The 15409-nt window shown below is 56.9% G+C and overlaps 1 protein-coding gene across 2 annotated transcripts in view; it reads left to right on the forward strand.

The window, feature by feature from the left end:
• SPNS2 (SPNS lysolipid transporter 2, sphingosine-1-phosphate) overlaps positions 1-15409 on the forward strand; it is a 41332-nt gene that overhangs the window by 8141 nt on the left and 17782 nt on the right. For both annotated transcript variants that reach the window (XR_005236749.2, XM_008009918.3), the window contains exon 2: positions 6465-6530. Coding sequence is in view for 1 of the 2 variants with exons in the window: in XM_008009918.3 (XP_008008109.1) it covers positions 6465-6530 (66 nt within the window). In the remaining variant the exon portion in view is untranslated. The remainder of the gene's footprint in view (positions 1-6464; positions 6531-15409) is intronic.

The raw sequence follows: 15409 nt of genomic DNA on the forward strand, positions 1-15409 counted from the left end.
CAGAGTAGAGGCCGGCTGCTCCTGAAGGTCACATAGCCTACTGTGGGCAGACGGGGCAGGATCTTGCCCTGTGGGATAAGTAGGATAAGTGATAAGTAGGAGTGAGTGTGCCTGAGTCCAGGGCACTGGCTCAGGGACTGCCTTGGCCCAGTCCCTAGGCTGGTGGGGTGCTGGCGGGGCCAGGCTGTGGGTTCCCAGCCTTAGCCATCCAGCACCAGGTCAGCAGAGCCAGGTTCTTAGGCCCCTGTAATTACCGAAGCAGGGGTAAGACTCCCAGCGTAAGCCAGCCCTGAGGCCTCACGTGGGGACGCGGATCCCTCTGGTCCTCGCCTGGTGGCTGGGAGGTGGGTGAGTAGGGCCACAGGGGAGATGAGGGTAGAGCATCGGCACTGGAGCAAGAAACAAACCTGGAAGGAGGTACTAGCCAGAGCTTGGAGGCTGGGGACAGGGTCCTGTCCTCCTGCCTCTGGCTTTCCTCTGCCTTCTTGGAGCCCTTGCTAGGGTGTCCCCACTCCCACTCCTAGAGCCAAGATAGATTCTTGGGCCCCACATCTAGGGCATCAGGGCCCATCCGTTCAGATCCCTAGGCCTTGTCTTTCCAGGCATCTGCCCTCATTTTGGATAAAAGAAAACCAAGGTGGGAATGCCCCATTGTTCTCAAGTCATAGCTGGGGCTGTGTCCTGTCCTACTAGCTAATGACCAATGATAACATGACATTTATTGAGTACCTACTATGTGCCAGACACTGTTCTAAACACTTTATGTGGATTAATCTACTTAAACCTCACAACAACCATATGAAATGAAGCAAGTCTTCAAATTAAGCCATATTGCAGAGGAGGAAATTGGCACAGAGAGGTTATGCTATTTTCCTAAGGTCACACAGCAGAGAAAGTGGGAAAACCAGGATTTAAACCCAGATGCTCCAGTTCTGGAGCCCATGCTCTTGAGAATTTAAGCCGCCTGCTGCTCTGAGAGAGGCTCAGGCAAGGTGAACGTGGGCTGATACTGACTGTACTTGGGGAAAGCAGGGGGTATGTGGGGACAAGCTGAGGTGCCCTGTCTGGGCTGCCTGGGAAGGAAGAGACCTCAGGATCACGCTGTTGGCATGTTGTATTTGAGGCTGGCCTGAGCTGAGGGCTCTCATGGTCAGTGTGGGTTTCCTCTTACACCTTGGCCTTTCGAGGATTCTGTGATGTCAGCAGATTGGGCCTGGCTGGAGGAGGGAGGAGGAGGCCAGGAGTCCTGGAATCGGGGCTTGACTCCTCTGGGGTCTACTGAAGGACCAGCAGTGATGGGGAATCACTGTGAGTGTCTGGGGCAAGCTGTTGAGTAAGTCAGGGCCAGAGTCCATCCAGTTCTGGGAGTGCCCTTGAGGTTATAGGCACCGCTTCACCAAGAGCCTCAGAGGAGACAGGCAGGCGTCCTCGTAGACGCGACCTTGGATCTAGGTCCTAGAGGTGAGGCCAGTCTTAATGGCTAGAGAGTGAGAGCCCAGGAAAAAGCACAGTGGTAGCCAGGGCTGGGAGGCCTGTGATGTGCGATTCCAGGGAGCTCGGAGCAGCCTGGCCAGTGGTTTCCAATCACCTGGGCGCTTCGTTGATAGATTCTTGGGCCCCACATCTAGAAAGGGTGACTCTGCAGGTTTGGGGAGGGCCCCAGGGAGCTGTATTTTAATAAGCACACCCTCCTTAAAGGTCATTGGGATTCTCAGGCAGGTTTGGGGACCCGTGATCTCCCCAGGAAGAAATCGGGGTCCAGGGAGGTGAAGTCAGGGCTAGCGGCATTGGCTTTTGCCTGGAGTCGGGGGCTGTATGTGTGTGTGGTGGGCACTGTGGTTGGGAGAAGAGCGGGCTCAGGGCCAGGTCATGGAGGCCTCAAATGCTAGAATTCTGGGTGGCAAAGGTGCTGCTAAGTGTGTGTAGGCAGCCATACCCACCGGGCCGACCCTCGTAGAACAGCGCCTGGCACAAAGTAGTTGGCCGATACATGTCAATATGTGCACTGTCATTGTTGTTACCGGTACCATTACTGAGCCAGGGGTCTGGGCCAGTGGATCTTGAAGGACTGATGGGCGATTCTGAGGCCACAGGTAACCAGTGGGTCACAGCAGTAGCTCCTTGAGTCCGAGAACTGTCTTGTGGTCTCTAGAGGCCCAGGCCGGGACCTAGAACTCTAGAAGATTCGTAAGAGCTCATGAGACCAGGTAGCAGGAGGGATGGCAGCCGGCTGGCAGGGGCTGGAGGCAAGGAGCCCAGGGAGGAGGCTGGGCGATGAAGCAGATGGAGAATCACCGGGGCCCATTCATGAGGCAGAGGGAGCCGAAGGGGTATCCTGGCTGACTTCCAGGGTCCTGCAGTGTCCTGCAGGGTCTGCTCAGGGAATGGGGACCCAGTGGTGAGCTGAGGAATCGGAGTCAGGAGGCTGGAAAACAGGGATGAGAGTGTCTGGGAGTTGAGCCTCCAGCAGGTGATTGGTTTCAGAGGAGGAAAGGAGGTGAGAATAGCGACTTGGGAAGGGAAAGAACTCTCCAGAGCTTCTTAGCTGAGTGTGGTGGTGCACGCCTGTGGTCCCAGCTGCTCGGGAGGCTGAGGCAGGAGGATGGCTGGAGCCCCAAAGGCTGAGGCTGCGGTGAGCTGTGCTTGTGCCACTTTAGCCTGGGTCAGAGAGCAAGACCCTGTCTCAAAACAACAAATGCTGTCGCCTGTGAAAGGAGGAGAGGAAAGGAGCAGCTGGAAGGGGGACAAGTCAGAGCTGTCCTTACCACCAGGGTGAGGGAGGTATGGGCGTGTTTGTGGGCTGCTGTCCGGGAGCTGGAAGCCGGGGTGAGGCTGAACGCACGGGCCCAAGCCAAGGACTGACCCAGCGCAGCCTCCCTGCCAGGTGAGAGACAGTTCGCCCAGAGGAGGGGATGGTGGCCTCAGACAAGAGGTGAGACCTCCCTTGTCTTGGAAGGTATGTAACTGTTGTCAGTGGATGTTGTTCCAGAATGTTTTCTTGGGTGATGACGACCCTGTGGCCAGGAGATGATTCTGGCTGTGGATTTGGGGCGCTGCCTGGAGAGGCCTGCACTGTGGCTGTGTTGGCTGGGGTCTGCATCTGGGGTAGGAACCCCACTTCGCATGTTCCAGGGCTGGTGGGGTGGGCTTGGCCCGAGCTGTGGGAGGCTGCTGCTGGGCGTGAGTCCCGTCCTGTGACCCACCAAACCTCAGCCTCCAGGAAAGAGGCTAAAAATAAGGCTGTGGTTAAGAAGGGAGGGGTGTGTGGGCCCGAGCCATGCTGGAGCCCAAAGGAAAATCTGAGGCGACCTGCCGAGCTGCTGTGACACACACTTCCCGTGCCAGCGGCCAGTGGGATCTTGCCCTCCTGTGGCTGTGGCCGCTTCCAGGCCCGGAAGAGGGAAAGCAAGCCAGAAAGGCTCAGACAGGGTCCGACCTTGGGCCTCGCAGCCTGCAGGAAGCGCTGCTGCTTGGGAAGGTTCTCTCTAGTCTTTTTCCTGGAACTTGGCCTTGGACCCAAGCCTGAGCGCCGGGCATTGGTGGGATGGGGGCAGGTCGTGTTATCCAAAGCTTCCTGTGTCCTGGGAACTGCCCAGGACTTCCCAGAGACCTTAGATGCCCATCTGGATGTGGAGGCATGTTCTCCCTCTACCAGGAGCTCTATGTGGTAGGAAGTCAGGGGAAGGCTTCCTGGAGGCAGAGGCAAATCCTGGACCTTGAAGTCATCGGATGGGGAAGTGTGCAGCTGGATGGCTGGGATGTGCTGCCGGGAGGAAGCGAGAGTGCTTTGATTTGCCGTGGACACAGGATGTCGTCATGATGGCTATTTTGATACGGCCTCCCTCCCAGAAACAGAACCTGCAGTTACTGCAGACCCATGTCGCTCCTCTGGACTATGGATGGGAACCTCCTGCCTCCTCCTGCCTCTGCCCATCCTCTTGTCCACCCGACACCAAAATCGCGACAGTCCCTGCCCTGGGTCCCGGAGATGACCCGCCACGGCTCCTGCCATGTTTGTGGTCTAGTGGAGGATGAAGCCACATTCACCCACATGTGGAGTCCCTGTGGGCCATGTGTGTGCTGCCCTGGAGGATACCAGCAAACCATGCAGAAGGCAGCGTGGCAGGAGAACAAGCTTTGGTCTTTGGCCATAGACCTGGTTTCAGATCTCACCTCCAAAACAGAATGGACTGTGTGACCAATTACTTCATGTCTCAGAGCCTGGGTTTCTTCCTATATAAAGTGGGATGAGAATCATAAATACCAGCACAGATAGTGAGGACAGCATCTGTACCATCTTCAAAGCCTCACGCATTCCTTGGAACTTAGCGGGAAGCAGTAACTAGTGACTCAGCTCAGGAGCTGCTCCCAGCTGTGCTTCTGTGTGCATTCCCTGTGCATTGCCGCTCATCCTGGTGGGCCCAGCGCGAAACGAGTTTGGACGGGGGAGAGTGGGGGCAACTAACTTACTGAGGGTGGTGGGAGGGGAGCAAGCGGGGTAGATATTCCAGAACAGGAGGCATCTGAACTGGCCTTGAAGAAGTGGCAGGAGTGAGCCTAGTTGACGAAGTTGTACCAGGATAGAAGAGGAAGTGTGCGGAATGAGGGGGTCATGAGTAGCTTGGGGTGGCTAGTGGAGGGGTGGTGTCCTGAGAAGGGAGGCCCGAGGGCAGGGCTGGCAGGGCCAAACCTGCACCCTGCGGTCTCGTGAAGGGCCTTGGACGCAGGGGAGCCCCAGATGACTGACTGTGCCACAGAGGGATGGGATCAAACCCACGTGTCAGGAGGGGGAACAGAGTCCTGACCCAGAAAGGAATGGGTTGTGGGGCTAGGAGCCTCTGGGGCTGGGTCGGGGCACCTCAGAGGTCCCTCTTGCTGGCCCTGCCATCCACAGGCCCAGGACTGGCCCCAGCTTCTACCTTCAAGGCAAAGCCACAGCCTGCCTTGGTTATTAAGTCATTAACTGGGCCTCACACAGCCTCTTCATTACGGGTAATGATGGTCAATCCACTCAGGTCATTAACAAGGAGGAAGACAGCTTCTCTGGCTGTCAGGCTGCTAGGACATCCGCCCGTCTGCTCCTGCATTCCGGGAAATTGCTCAGCATCCCAACCTGGGTCTCGGAAGGGACAGTGACATTCCAGACTCCCTACTCCTTCTGCACCCCCAGTCCCAGCTGCCAACGGGATCCTCATACAGGGCCTGGAGATTCCACTTTTTCCTACTTCCCCGTGGTGTAACTTTGAGCCCATGGCCTAACTTCCTATGCTCCAGTTTCCTCATCTGTCAACTTGGATCTTAGTACCAGCCTCCCAGGGCTGTGTGAGGTTTAAACAGGCATTTAATGCTCAATTAGGCAAACCGTCGTCTGTTGAATGCTGCCATCATCATCGTCATCATGAAGAGCTCTGGAGTCCCCCAAAGGCCTCTGTCCTTGCCTGTGGGGCCCCCAAGGGCAGGGCCATCTCCTCCTCCTCCTCCTCCTTCTTCCCCGTCCCTTCTCACTGCAGATGTGCTATGGTCGGGGGGCTCCGGCCTGTGGCCTGGGTCCTTCTGTCCTCAGAGATAATGCAGGCGGAGACCAAGGCCCGCGGGGATGGGGGTTGTGTTTAATCATGGCTGAGTGCTGCGCCATGGCTCTGCCAGTCTGCTGGAGCTGTGAGTGGTTTCTAGGTGGTCCAGCTGCTGCCCCCACCCCGTGACATGCAAAGCCCTAAAGTAGTTGGGCTTGGGAGCAGGTGCGGCCTCAAGAAATCCACTTCTCCCAAGAAAGCGGGTGGGCCTGGAGCCCCGCCTGCTTCCCTCTGTACCCCAGGCCTGAATCTGAAAATGGGGGCCCAGTTATAATCCTGAGGGCAGCTGGGGTGAGAGCGTGTGTGTGTGTGTGTGTGGGTGCTTGTGCACACGTCTGTGTGCATGCACGTGTGTGGGTGTGCACGTGTGTGGGTGTGCGCACGTGTGTGTGGGTGTGTGTGCGTGTGTGCGAATGTGGTTGTGCACATGTGCAGGTGAACCAGAGTGAGTGTGGCTGCCCCTCCCAGGCCAGAGGGCTCCCCGCAGCTCTCAGGGCCCCCCACTGCTCTCTGGGTGGTGGGCTTTTGGTCCCCCTGAGGGAAAGGCCCATGTCTATTGCGTTGCTCCACGGCCTGGGCCACAGGTAGGGAAGAGGCCCGAGCTGGCAGATAGGAGGCGTGATTGCCCATGGGGCAGAATGACCACAGAGGAGCCCTGCCTCTCCCTGCCCCTCAGGCCCTTGTGAGTGATGGGAACAGGCTGAGGACAGGAGGTCCCCGTGGAGGCAGGAAGGAGGCCTGGGAAACCTGGGCAGAGTAGAGGTCGCAGCAGAGCAGGAGCTCTGCAGATGCGGCCAGGCTGGGCCCTGCAAGGCGGGAAAGAGGCTGGTCTGGTCTGTGGGGACACCAGCATCAGACTCGGCCAGTGAGCACCCTCTGTCTTCCCTCCAGGCGTCCTTCTGGACATCCAGCAGCACTTTGGGGTCAAGGACCGAGGCGCCGGCCTGCTGCAATCAGGTGAGGCCCACCTCCCACGTTCCCCCACACCCAGGTGTTGGCGTTGCGGGTCCTGTCCTGCTGGCCGTCATCTGCCACCAGGTCTGTCTTCCCCTGTCCTGACTCCTGGAAGGAGAGTGGGCTCTGCATCCCTGTCCCACTACTGCAGCCCGCCGATGGCGCTGCTTCTCTGAGCCTCTGCTGCTTTTCTTGTGTGACAAAATGAATAATACCTGGCCCGAGGGGCTATGGCAGGTAAAGGAGAGTGCAGGCAAAGGTTGCAGAGGTGACCTTTCTCTGGGTCCTGGGGCCTCATCGGGACCCAGTGATCGATCCAGGTTCCTTCCTGAGGCTGGTGCAGGGAGCTCCTTAATTCAGTAAGTTGGGCAATGCCAACAGAGCGGTGGTGACCCTGTTTTTATCTCCTACCCTCCCCCATATTCCTTCCAATACCATCAACCCTGGGAATCACCTCTTAGGTGACAAGGCAGAAAACTCCACCTAGTCAGCCCCAGAGCAGTTCCCAAGCCCGGGGCAGGCGCCTGAGAATCTGGGCCCTGGACTGGACGTGGGCCTGAGGTTCCCTGGGGCCCAGGCTTCTGATGGGCTGCCAGAGCAGGGCCTGAGCCCCCAGGCTGCTGGAAGCTGGACTGGGACAGTGTGGGAGGCTATTAACCACTTAGGCAGCCCACCGGCCCCTCCCTCCGGGGAGCATGCCTCCCTTCTGACTGCCCTCCCCGCGACACGGCCTTGTGGGAGCTGGGCCCTGGGCTCCCTGGCCTTCCCACTGGCGGAGGCCATGTTGGCAATGCCCTTAGCAGCGCCCCTCAGGCCCGGGCAGAGATTAAGGCCAGTGCTGCCACCCAGGGCTGGGGGCAGGAGGCCGGGTCCTGACTCTGTTCTAGTCGTGCTGTGTGGCCCCAGCCTGGGTTCTGCCTTTTCTGGGCCCTTGGCCCTGGAGTCCCTCCGGCTGTGAGCCCCAGTCACATGCAGGATGAGGTCCCCATGGTCTGCGTTCCAGTCGGTGAACCCCTTCCCCTGCCTGGGCCCTCCTGTGGGAGGGAGGGTGTGGAGTGAGCTGGCTCTGTCCAGGAACCTGCCTGACCTGTCTAAGTGGCATTCCAGTATGCACAATGCCTCCCGAGCTCGCAGAATGCCACAGCCACTCCCCTCGCCCCCCTTCCTAGCTGTCCTTAGAGCCCAGATGGGGACTTTGGGGCTGAGAGAGAGGGGTTGCGATGGTTCTCGGGCTCAGGTGAGACTTGACTGTGCTAGGATGGGGCAAGGCTGTGTGGTCCAGTATCCCCTACAGGTGGCCAGGTGCCTGCCCTGGCAGACATCATGTTTTCCCAGGCCATGAGCCCAACTCCTCCCCTACCCCTTCCTGGGTCTCCTGGCTGGGCCAGAATAAGTCTGCCTGCCCTGCCACCTGAGGCAGGTTCCTCCAGCCCCCCGGGCTGTGCGCACGCAGTGACCAGCACTTCAGCCGGGAAATGGAGTTCCAGCCGCGTGGGCGCATGGGAAGGAGTGGGCTGTCAGGCCGGCAAGGAAAGGGTGGGAGAAGGCCTAGCTTCCCATCCCCCGCCCTGTGTGGCCCCTGACTCACTGGGGACCTGGCCTCAGCCTCATCCCCCTCCTGGTCCCGGCCTCACTGCCTCATCTGGAGCAAGGCTCTACCCCACGCGTCCTCCATTTAATGCCCACTGAGCATGGTCGGGGCCAGCACAGCCCAGGAAGCGGGGGCAGGAGGTGCAGGGAATGGTGGGAGGGTCACGGGCCAGGCGGGGGGTGGTGGTGGGGGGCTTGGCTCAAAGCAGGTGTGAGGGTTCCCTGGTTCTTTCCGCGGTTCTGTCCCAGGCTGGCTTCTCGGACTCGTGAAAGAGAAGTCACTCCGTCCCTCGTCACCCTGGTGGCCTGGGTGCAGGTGGACAAAGCACACACAGGCGTCATCTTGTTTCATTCTTCCAGTAACCCTACGGGCTCCGTTTGTCAGCTTCACTTACCAGATAGAGGGACGAAGGCCCAAGAGAGGGAAATGGCTTGCTCAAGGGCTGGCAGTGGAGAGTAGCTGGCCTGTAATAGGGACCTGGGCCTCTGCCTCTGCTGCCCATGGGCCTGGGGGGGTCTGGATGCCTGCATCTCAGTGTCCCCAGGGTGGGGGCCTCTGGGCCATGGTGAGAATTCCCGGCATTCTCAGGGACCCTCTAGTCTGTACACCGTGGCCCTCACCTGTCACATACCCCTGGCACAGCTGGGATGGACCCCCCAGGGTGCCCTCACCCCTTCGGCCACCTAAGCCAAGAAGCCAGGCGAGTAGACCAGGATGTGACTCAGTGGACAACTAGGCAAGTCACCTAATTGGCCTGTGTCCCAGGCACCTGTGCCTTCCCCAGGCCCGATAAGGTCGGAGCCAGGTGGAGGGCGCCAGCCAGGTGTTGGTGCCTGCCCAGATCAAAGGGCCGGGGCCGAGAGCTGGGCTGCCTGCTTATTTGTGGGCACCAGGGGCTGCTGGGCCGGGAGACAGGGAGTGGGGGTGGCTGAGGGTTAGGCCTGGGCTTGCCCCTACTGTTTCCCTCTTGGGACTGGGCACAAAAACTGCTGAGGACGAGCCCACTTTCAGCGGCCCCTTTGCAGATGAGACAGCTGCTGGTTTGGACCTGGCCCCTGGCCCCCCGCAGGAGCCATCGCTCAGTCTCTGTGAAAGCCCACAGCAGAACTACAGCTCATAGGCCAGGCTCACGCCTGTAATCCCAGCACTTTGGGAGGCCGAGGTGGGTGAATCATCTGAGGTCAGGAGTTCGAGACCAGCCTGGTCAACATGGTGAAACCCCGTCTCTACTGAAAATACAAAAACTAGCCAGGTGTGGTGGCGGGCGCTTGTAATCCCTGCTACCCGGGAGGCTGAGGCAGGAGAATTGCTTGAAGCCAGGAGGTAGAGATTGCAGTAAGCCAAGATCGCACGACTGCACTCCAGCCTGGGTGACAGAGCAAGACTCTCTCACACACAGACAATTACAGCTCATAGGTTTTGCTGTTTTGGGAAATCAGGAACCCCCATGGCCTATACCTAAAGCAGCAGCTGCCACTGAACCTGCTGCTTGGCAGGTTGTGTGCTGGGCTCTGCCCAGACTCAGTTCCTGCCCTCAGGTAGATTTGCTCTATCTACGGGGGCAGAAAACGTATCATCAAGTCATCACCCGGGTACAGGGGGACTGTGGGAGCCTGGGTGGATGGCAGAGAGTGTGTACCTAGCTCTGGCTGGTGGCAGGTGGAGAGCACTTCCCTGAGGAGGAGACGTTTGAATGGGGCTTTGAAGGATGAGTTAGAGTTTGTAGTCAGCGCGTGAGATCGAGTAGATGTGTGAAGCCCTCCTTTCCCCTCCAAGCTAGATAAAATATGCCAAGAAAACATGTTTAAATTACAAAGCTGAGCTTGACAGCTAAAGCTAGCAGGGAAATTCCCAGATGCCAGAAGCAGAGAGCTGAACTCAAAAACCGGAGTGGGAGCTAGAATTGAAGCCAAGTGATGCAGAGTGTTTAGGGACCAGATAAATGTCTTCGAAGCTTGTTACAGTATTTTTAATATAAACATTTTTATCATGAACAATTTTAAACAGACGTAAAAAGTAGTGAGAATAGCGCAGCAAACTTCCACATAACACATCACCCAGGTTCTTCAGAGGAACGCCTGCCTGGCTCAGTTTCCAGGCCTGGGGTTTCTTCATTCTAATCATGGGTGATTTTGTTTCCATTCAAGCTTCCTGATTCCAAGCTGTGTCCCCAGGCTGGTGGGTAGTTTTTCTGGTACGGTTCCATTTCAAGCATGGGCATTTCCCACGTGGCTCTGGCTTTAATGCAGAAAGCCTACTTCCAGCCCCTGCTCCCTACAGGCCTGGGGCTTCCACTTCCTTCCCCATAGAGGCCCCCTGTGTTTCCAGGGACCCCCAGCAGAAGCAAATCCCAAACCATTCCTTAGGGAATTCTTTTTTTTTTTTTTTTTGAGACAGAGTCTCGCTCAGTCACCCAGGCTGGAGTGCAGTGGCGCAATCTCCGCTCACTGCAAGCTCCGCCTCCCGGGTTCACGCCATTCTCCTGCCTCAGCCTCCCGAGTAGCTGGGACTACAGGCGCCCACCACCACGCCCGGCTAATTTTTTGTATTTTTAGTAGAGACGGGGTTTCACCGTGTTAGCCAGGGTGGTCTCGATCTCCTGACCTCGTGATCCGCCCATCTCGGCCTCCCAAAGTGCTGGGATGACAGGCTTGAGCCACTGCGCCTGGCCAGGGAATTCTTCATGACCCAGAGCCTGCATGGGACACAGGGGACAATTTCCACTGAAGACAAACTCAAATTCAAAATTAATAGAGCAGGCCGGGTGCAGTGGCTCACACCTGTAATCCCAGCACTTTGGGAGGCCGAGGTGGGTGGATCACCTGAGGTCAGCAATTTGAGACCAGCCTGAACCAACATGGTGAACCCCATCTCTACTAAAATACATAAGTTAGCTGAGCGTGGTCTGGGCACCTGTAATCTCAGCTACTCGGGAGGCTGAGGCAGGAGAATCGCTTGAACTCAAGAGGTGGAGGTTGCAGTGAACCAAGATCGCACCACTGCACTCCAGCCTGGGTAATAAGACCAAGACTCCGTCTCAAAAAAAAAAAAAAAAATTAATAGAGCACACAGTTCTCTCTCATTTTTTTGAGAGGGAGTCAGCTGACCCTGAAATGGGAAAACAGACTGAAGAACTACAGAAAACAGACTCGTCACAAAGGGACTTTAAAATTAGGCGTGTTTAATATTCAAAGCTCTAAAGGAAGGGATAGGATTTGTAAGAGAAGAACCGAACATTATGAAAAGAGAACCGGAAAATGTTTAAAAGACTAATATTCAAAAATACTAGAAGTTAAAAATATAAGTATTTAAAAATGGAACGATTAGGTGAGTTAATGAGTAGACTAAACCTAGTTGAAAAGAAAAGTGAATTGGAAGCTAGAGCTGAGGAAATCAGCATCAAGGCAACACAGGGAAAGGTGAGGGAGGACGAAGGTTGTTTGTGGCACTGCCTGACTGGAGTGGCCTGTGGCCCATTGGCCATAGGTTGGTATATGGGGAGAACAGAAGGAGAAGAGGCTGGACAGTGGGCAGGCTCTGACTATCAAAGGCTTGAAGGCCAAGATAAGGCATGCAGATTTTGTCTTGGGGCAGTAGGGAGCCAGAGAAGGTTTTGGAGCAGGGCAGTCCAGGTAAGATGTGTGTCTCAGGCCGGGCGCGGTGGCTCACGCCTGTCATCCCAGCACTTTGGGAGGCCGAGGCAGGCGGATCACAAGGCTGGGAGATCAAGACCGTTCTGGCTAACACGGTGAAACCCCATCTCTGCTAAAAATACAAAAAGTTAGCTGGTTGTGGTGGTGGGTGCCTGTAATCCCAGCTACTTGGGAGGCTGAGGCAGGAGAATTGCTTGAACCTGGGAGGTGGAGGTTGCAGCGAGCTGAGATCGCACCACTGCACTCCAGCCTGGGCGACAGAACGAGACTCCGTCTCAAACCAAAACAAAACAAAAAGATGTGTGTCTCAGGATATTCATTCTGGGACCAAGTGTGGGAGGGGGCAGCAGAGGAAGCTGAAGGCTACTCAGGGCTGGGGTTTGTGGGCTCACGAGGAAGTGCCAGGATGGGGATGGGGGAATGGAGGGAGAGTGGGGACAGAGGAAGAGCCAGCTCAGACTGAAACCAGACAGTGCCTCTGCTGTTGGGGGTGAGTCTCCTTCTGGCCGTTCTCCCCTCCCCTCTTTAACTAGCCCAGTGGCTCCTGCTTCAGCAGACTTGGGTTCTGAAGGCACAGCTGGGCAGCCGCTGTGGCTGTTCCCCAGGGCCCTTCTGTTTAAAGGGTGGCCCCAAAACCTCATTCACCCTGAGGCCTGAGAGGCCAACACAGGGTTTACATCCTGAGCAGGGGATCACGGAGCAGGTGGTTCCCGTCCTTCCACCGGGAAGTCTGAGTGTGGTGAGCTTTCAGGCGCTGACAGGGCCATCTGTCCTGAGCATTCTCCGTCAGCTTGGCCAGCCTAGGCCGTCCCTTGGATGGCAGAGCCTGGCCCCCGCCCCACCCATGCCTGCCTGAGCACCCTCCCTGTCCACAGGATGTGGAGGATGGCGAGTCTTCTCCAAATAACAGATCAGCCATGTAAAAATAGCCGTGGTTCAGCCCAGGCTGAGGCAAAGGCCGAATGCAGGCTCCAAGGCCACAGAGTGGGGGCTCAGGGCTCCCCCAAGCCCAGACTTGCCCTCTCCTGCTCCAAAGCTGCCTTCTGGGGTCATACAGGCCATGTGTGCCATGGGGATGGCTCCCCTGACCACGGATGGGGGTCCTGGGGCTGCCCACCAGGACACCGAGTCCCCGTGGGGGTTCTGAGCTCTGGGCTGCCATGAGAGGTGGACAGCACGCGTCCACCCTTCTGACTTTCTGACGCCTACCAGCCCGGCGAGGAGGAGGGGGTGAGGCCCTGGCCCAAGACCCCGAGGCAGGCGGGTTGCTCTAACTCCTCCCTCCCTGCTGTCGCGGCCCTGCCCGCTCGGCCCTGGCTCCCTGCCCTGCCTCTCCATTGTCCCAGACCTGTGGGCTCAGCACACGTGAGCTGAGTGAGGGCTTCCCCACACCCTCCACAGGATGTCCCCGCGGGAGCTGCTGGGAAAGCCGCCCCTACCAAAACCAGGGGTGGGGCTGCCAGTCTGCCCAGAAAGCTCTCCTCAAACAAACAAAGACCACGGGATTGCGGGGTGGTGGGCAGGGGAAGCTTCTAGCTTGGAGGCCCAGCCCAGGCTGGTCTTTATTCTCAGCAGAGTTGCCTGCTGGCCTCTGTGTCCCCATCGGACACGGTTCACATGGGCAAGGCTTCGCCTATCCCGTCCCTTCTGCCAGGAACATTCTCTCAGCCCCCTCCCCGTCCCTACCCTGATTGCGTTCAGGCCCCTCCATAGCCTGTGACCTCCAGAGGGCCAGGAGGGGATCTTCCCTCCTGTCTGTCCTGAGCAGAGGGAGGGCGGCAGTGACGGATCTCACGTCCCTCCTGGCCCTGGACTGCCGTGTCCCAAGGGAAGGCACTGAGGGGCAGGCAGGTCCAGACTGTGCCTTCCTAATTTGGTCTGTCATCTCGGGCAACTTCCTCCACCTCTTGGGGCCTCAGTGACCCCAGCTGTAAGATGGGGGTGGACGTGGGGAGGATCAGGTGAGCTTAGGGCACGTAGGTGCTTGGGCAAGTTCATCAGACTGGGGCCGCTGGGTGGGCATGGGGCGTGCCAGCGTCTGCCAGGAGTCCACCTGCAGTCCTGGGGCTTCTGCCCATCTGAGTGAGCAGCCGGAAACCGAGGGGTTGAAAGAGCTAGGAGGGGCCTGTGCTTCCTGCTCCACTGCAGGCAAGAGGGGAGAATGGAGCATGATGGCCGGGCTCTGGCGAAGGTCTGGGTCACGTCCCTCCAGCCCTTCTTCACCCCCCTGGGGAGGGGGCTTTTTCAAGGGTCCCACCATGGTGTTGGGGGGCGGGGTAGAGAGAGCGGGCTGTGGTTCTCTGTCACCTTCTAAACACCAAATCCTGTCCTGGTCTTGAGCCCAGTCCTCCCTCCACAGCCTGGTCTCTCGCTACTTCCTCTTCAGCATCCTCAGGCCATGGCCTGACCAGTCTCCTTGCTGTCCTCAACAGGCCCTGAACTTTCCCTGACCTTGGGAACATCAGCTGGGACCTTCCCCCTTCCCAGCATGGCAGTCTGTGGAGTGATTTAGAGCAAGGACTCTGGAGTCTGCCAAATTGGGGTTTAAATTCTGGCTCAGCCGCACACTGGCTGTGTGACATCACTTCTTTTGGCCTCTATTGTCTCCTCCGTAAAATGAAGAGAACAGAACCCAGTGACATCATCTGTGCATATGTCAAGTCTGCATCCTGGGCCTTGCCTATAATAAGTGCTCCATGATAACTGACTGCAGTTATTATGAACAGTAAGCATCAGATGCCTCATGAGCCTTTATATAATATTGCTCGTAAGATCTGAAGTTTATATCTCAGTGTGTATTATTGATGTTAAGTATTATTGTAACAGTAAACTTCTATGCATGCTTCAGTGCCCAACTTTGACGCCACCACCTCCAGGAAGCCTCTCTTCATTATCCTGGCAGGATCTGGAGCTCCTTGGTGGTTCCCCAGCATAGGTTGTCCTTTAAACAGAGCAACCTATGAACAGGATCTGCCGCTGACCAGACAGGGGGCAAATTCTCTTCTGATTCTTTCTGTCCGCTCCCCACCTAGCACAGACAAGCACAGAGAAAACAGTTCCTCCTCCTCCTCACATGTGTCAGTCCTGATGCAATTGGAAATCTCCCTCCTGCCACGTTCTGATCTGATCTCGGGCAGGCCCTTGGAGGCAGGCCCAGCAGGAAAAATTCCTTTTCTAGATGTGAGGAAATAATTTCTGCCTTGACTAATTTAAACAAGGGCCCAGTGTTGACCAAGGCCGGCCCGCTCTGGGCAGGGTGTGGCATTAAGCACCTTGCACGTGCTATCCAGCACCCAGACCCACCCTGGAGAGTGGCTATTTTTATCTTCATTTTACAGACGAGGATGTTGGCGCTGGCTCGGGCCGGCTCGTGAGAGTCAATTGTTAACATTTCAGGAATGGTGTGTGAGCTGGTCGTAAAATACAACCATTGTTAAAAACTAAATGATATCAGCTTACAATTAAATAATCAGAAACAAAGGTAATAACTACTCAAAAGTCCTCACTTCCTAATTATTTGGCTGTGTTTAGGCGTTATCTGTGTTCCTATGGTGAGTGGCGTCTATTCTATTTGTGTGGTAGAAACACTGGACAATGGGATGTTTCTGCACATCCCTTTCCAACGCCCATCAGTGACA

This window comes from Chlorocebus sabaeus, chromosome 16 (genome assembly GCF_047675955.1).
Source record: "Chlorocebus sabaeus isolate Y175 chromosome 16, mChlSab1.0.hap1, whole genome shotgun sequence".
NCBI classification, from domain to species: domain Eukaryota; kingdom Metazoa; phylum Chordata; class Mammalia; order Primates; family Cercopithecidae; genus Chlorocebus; species Chlorocebus sabaeus.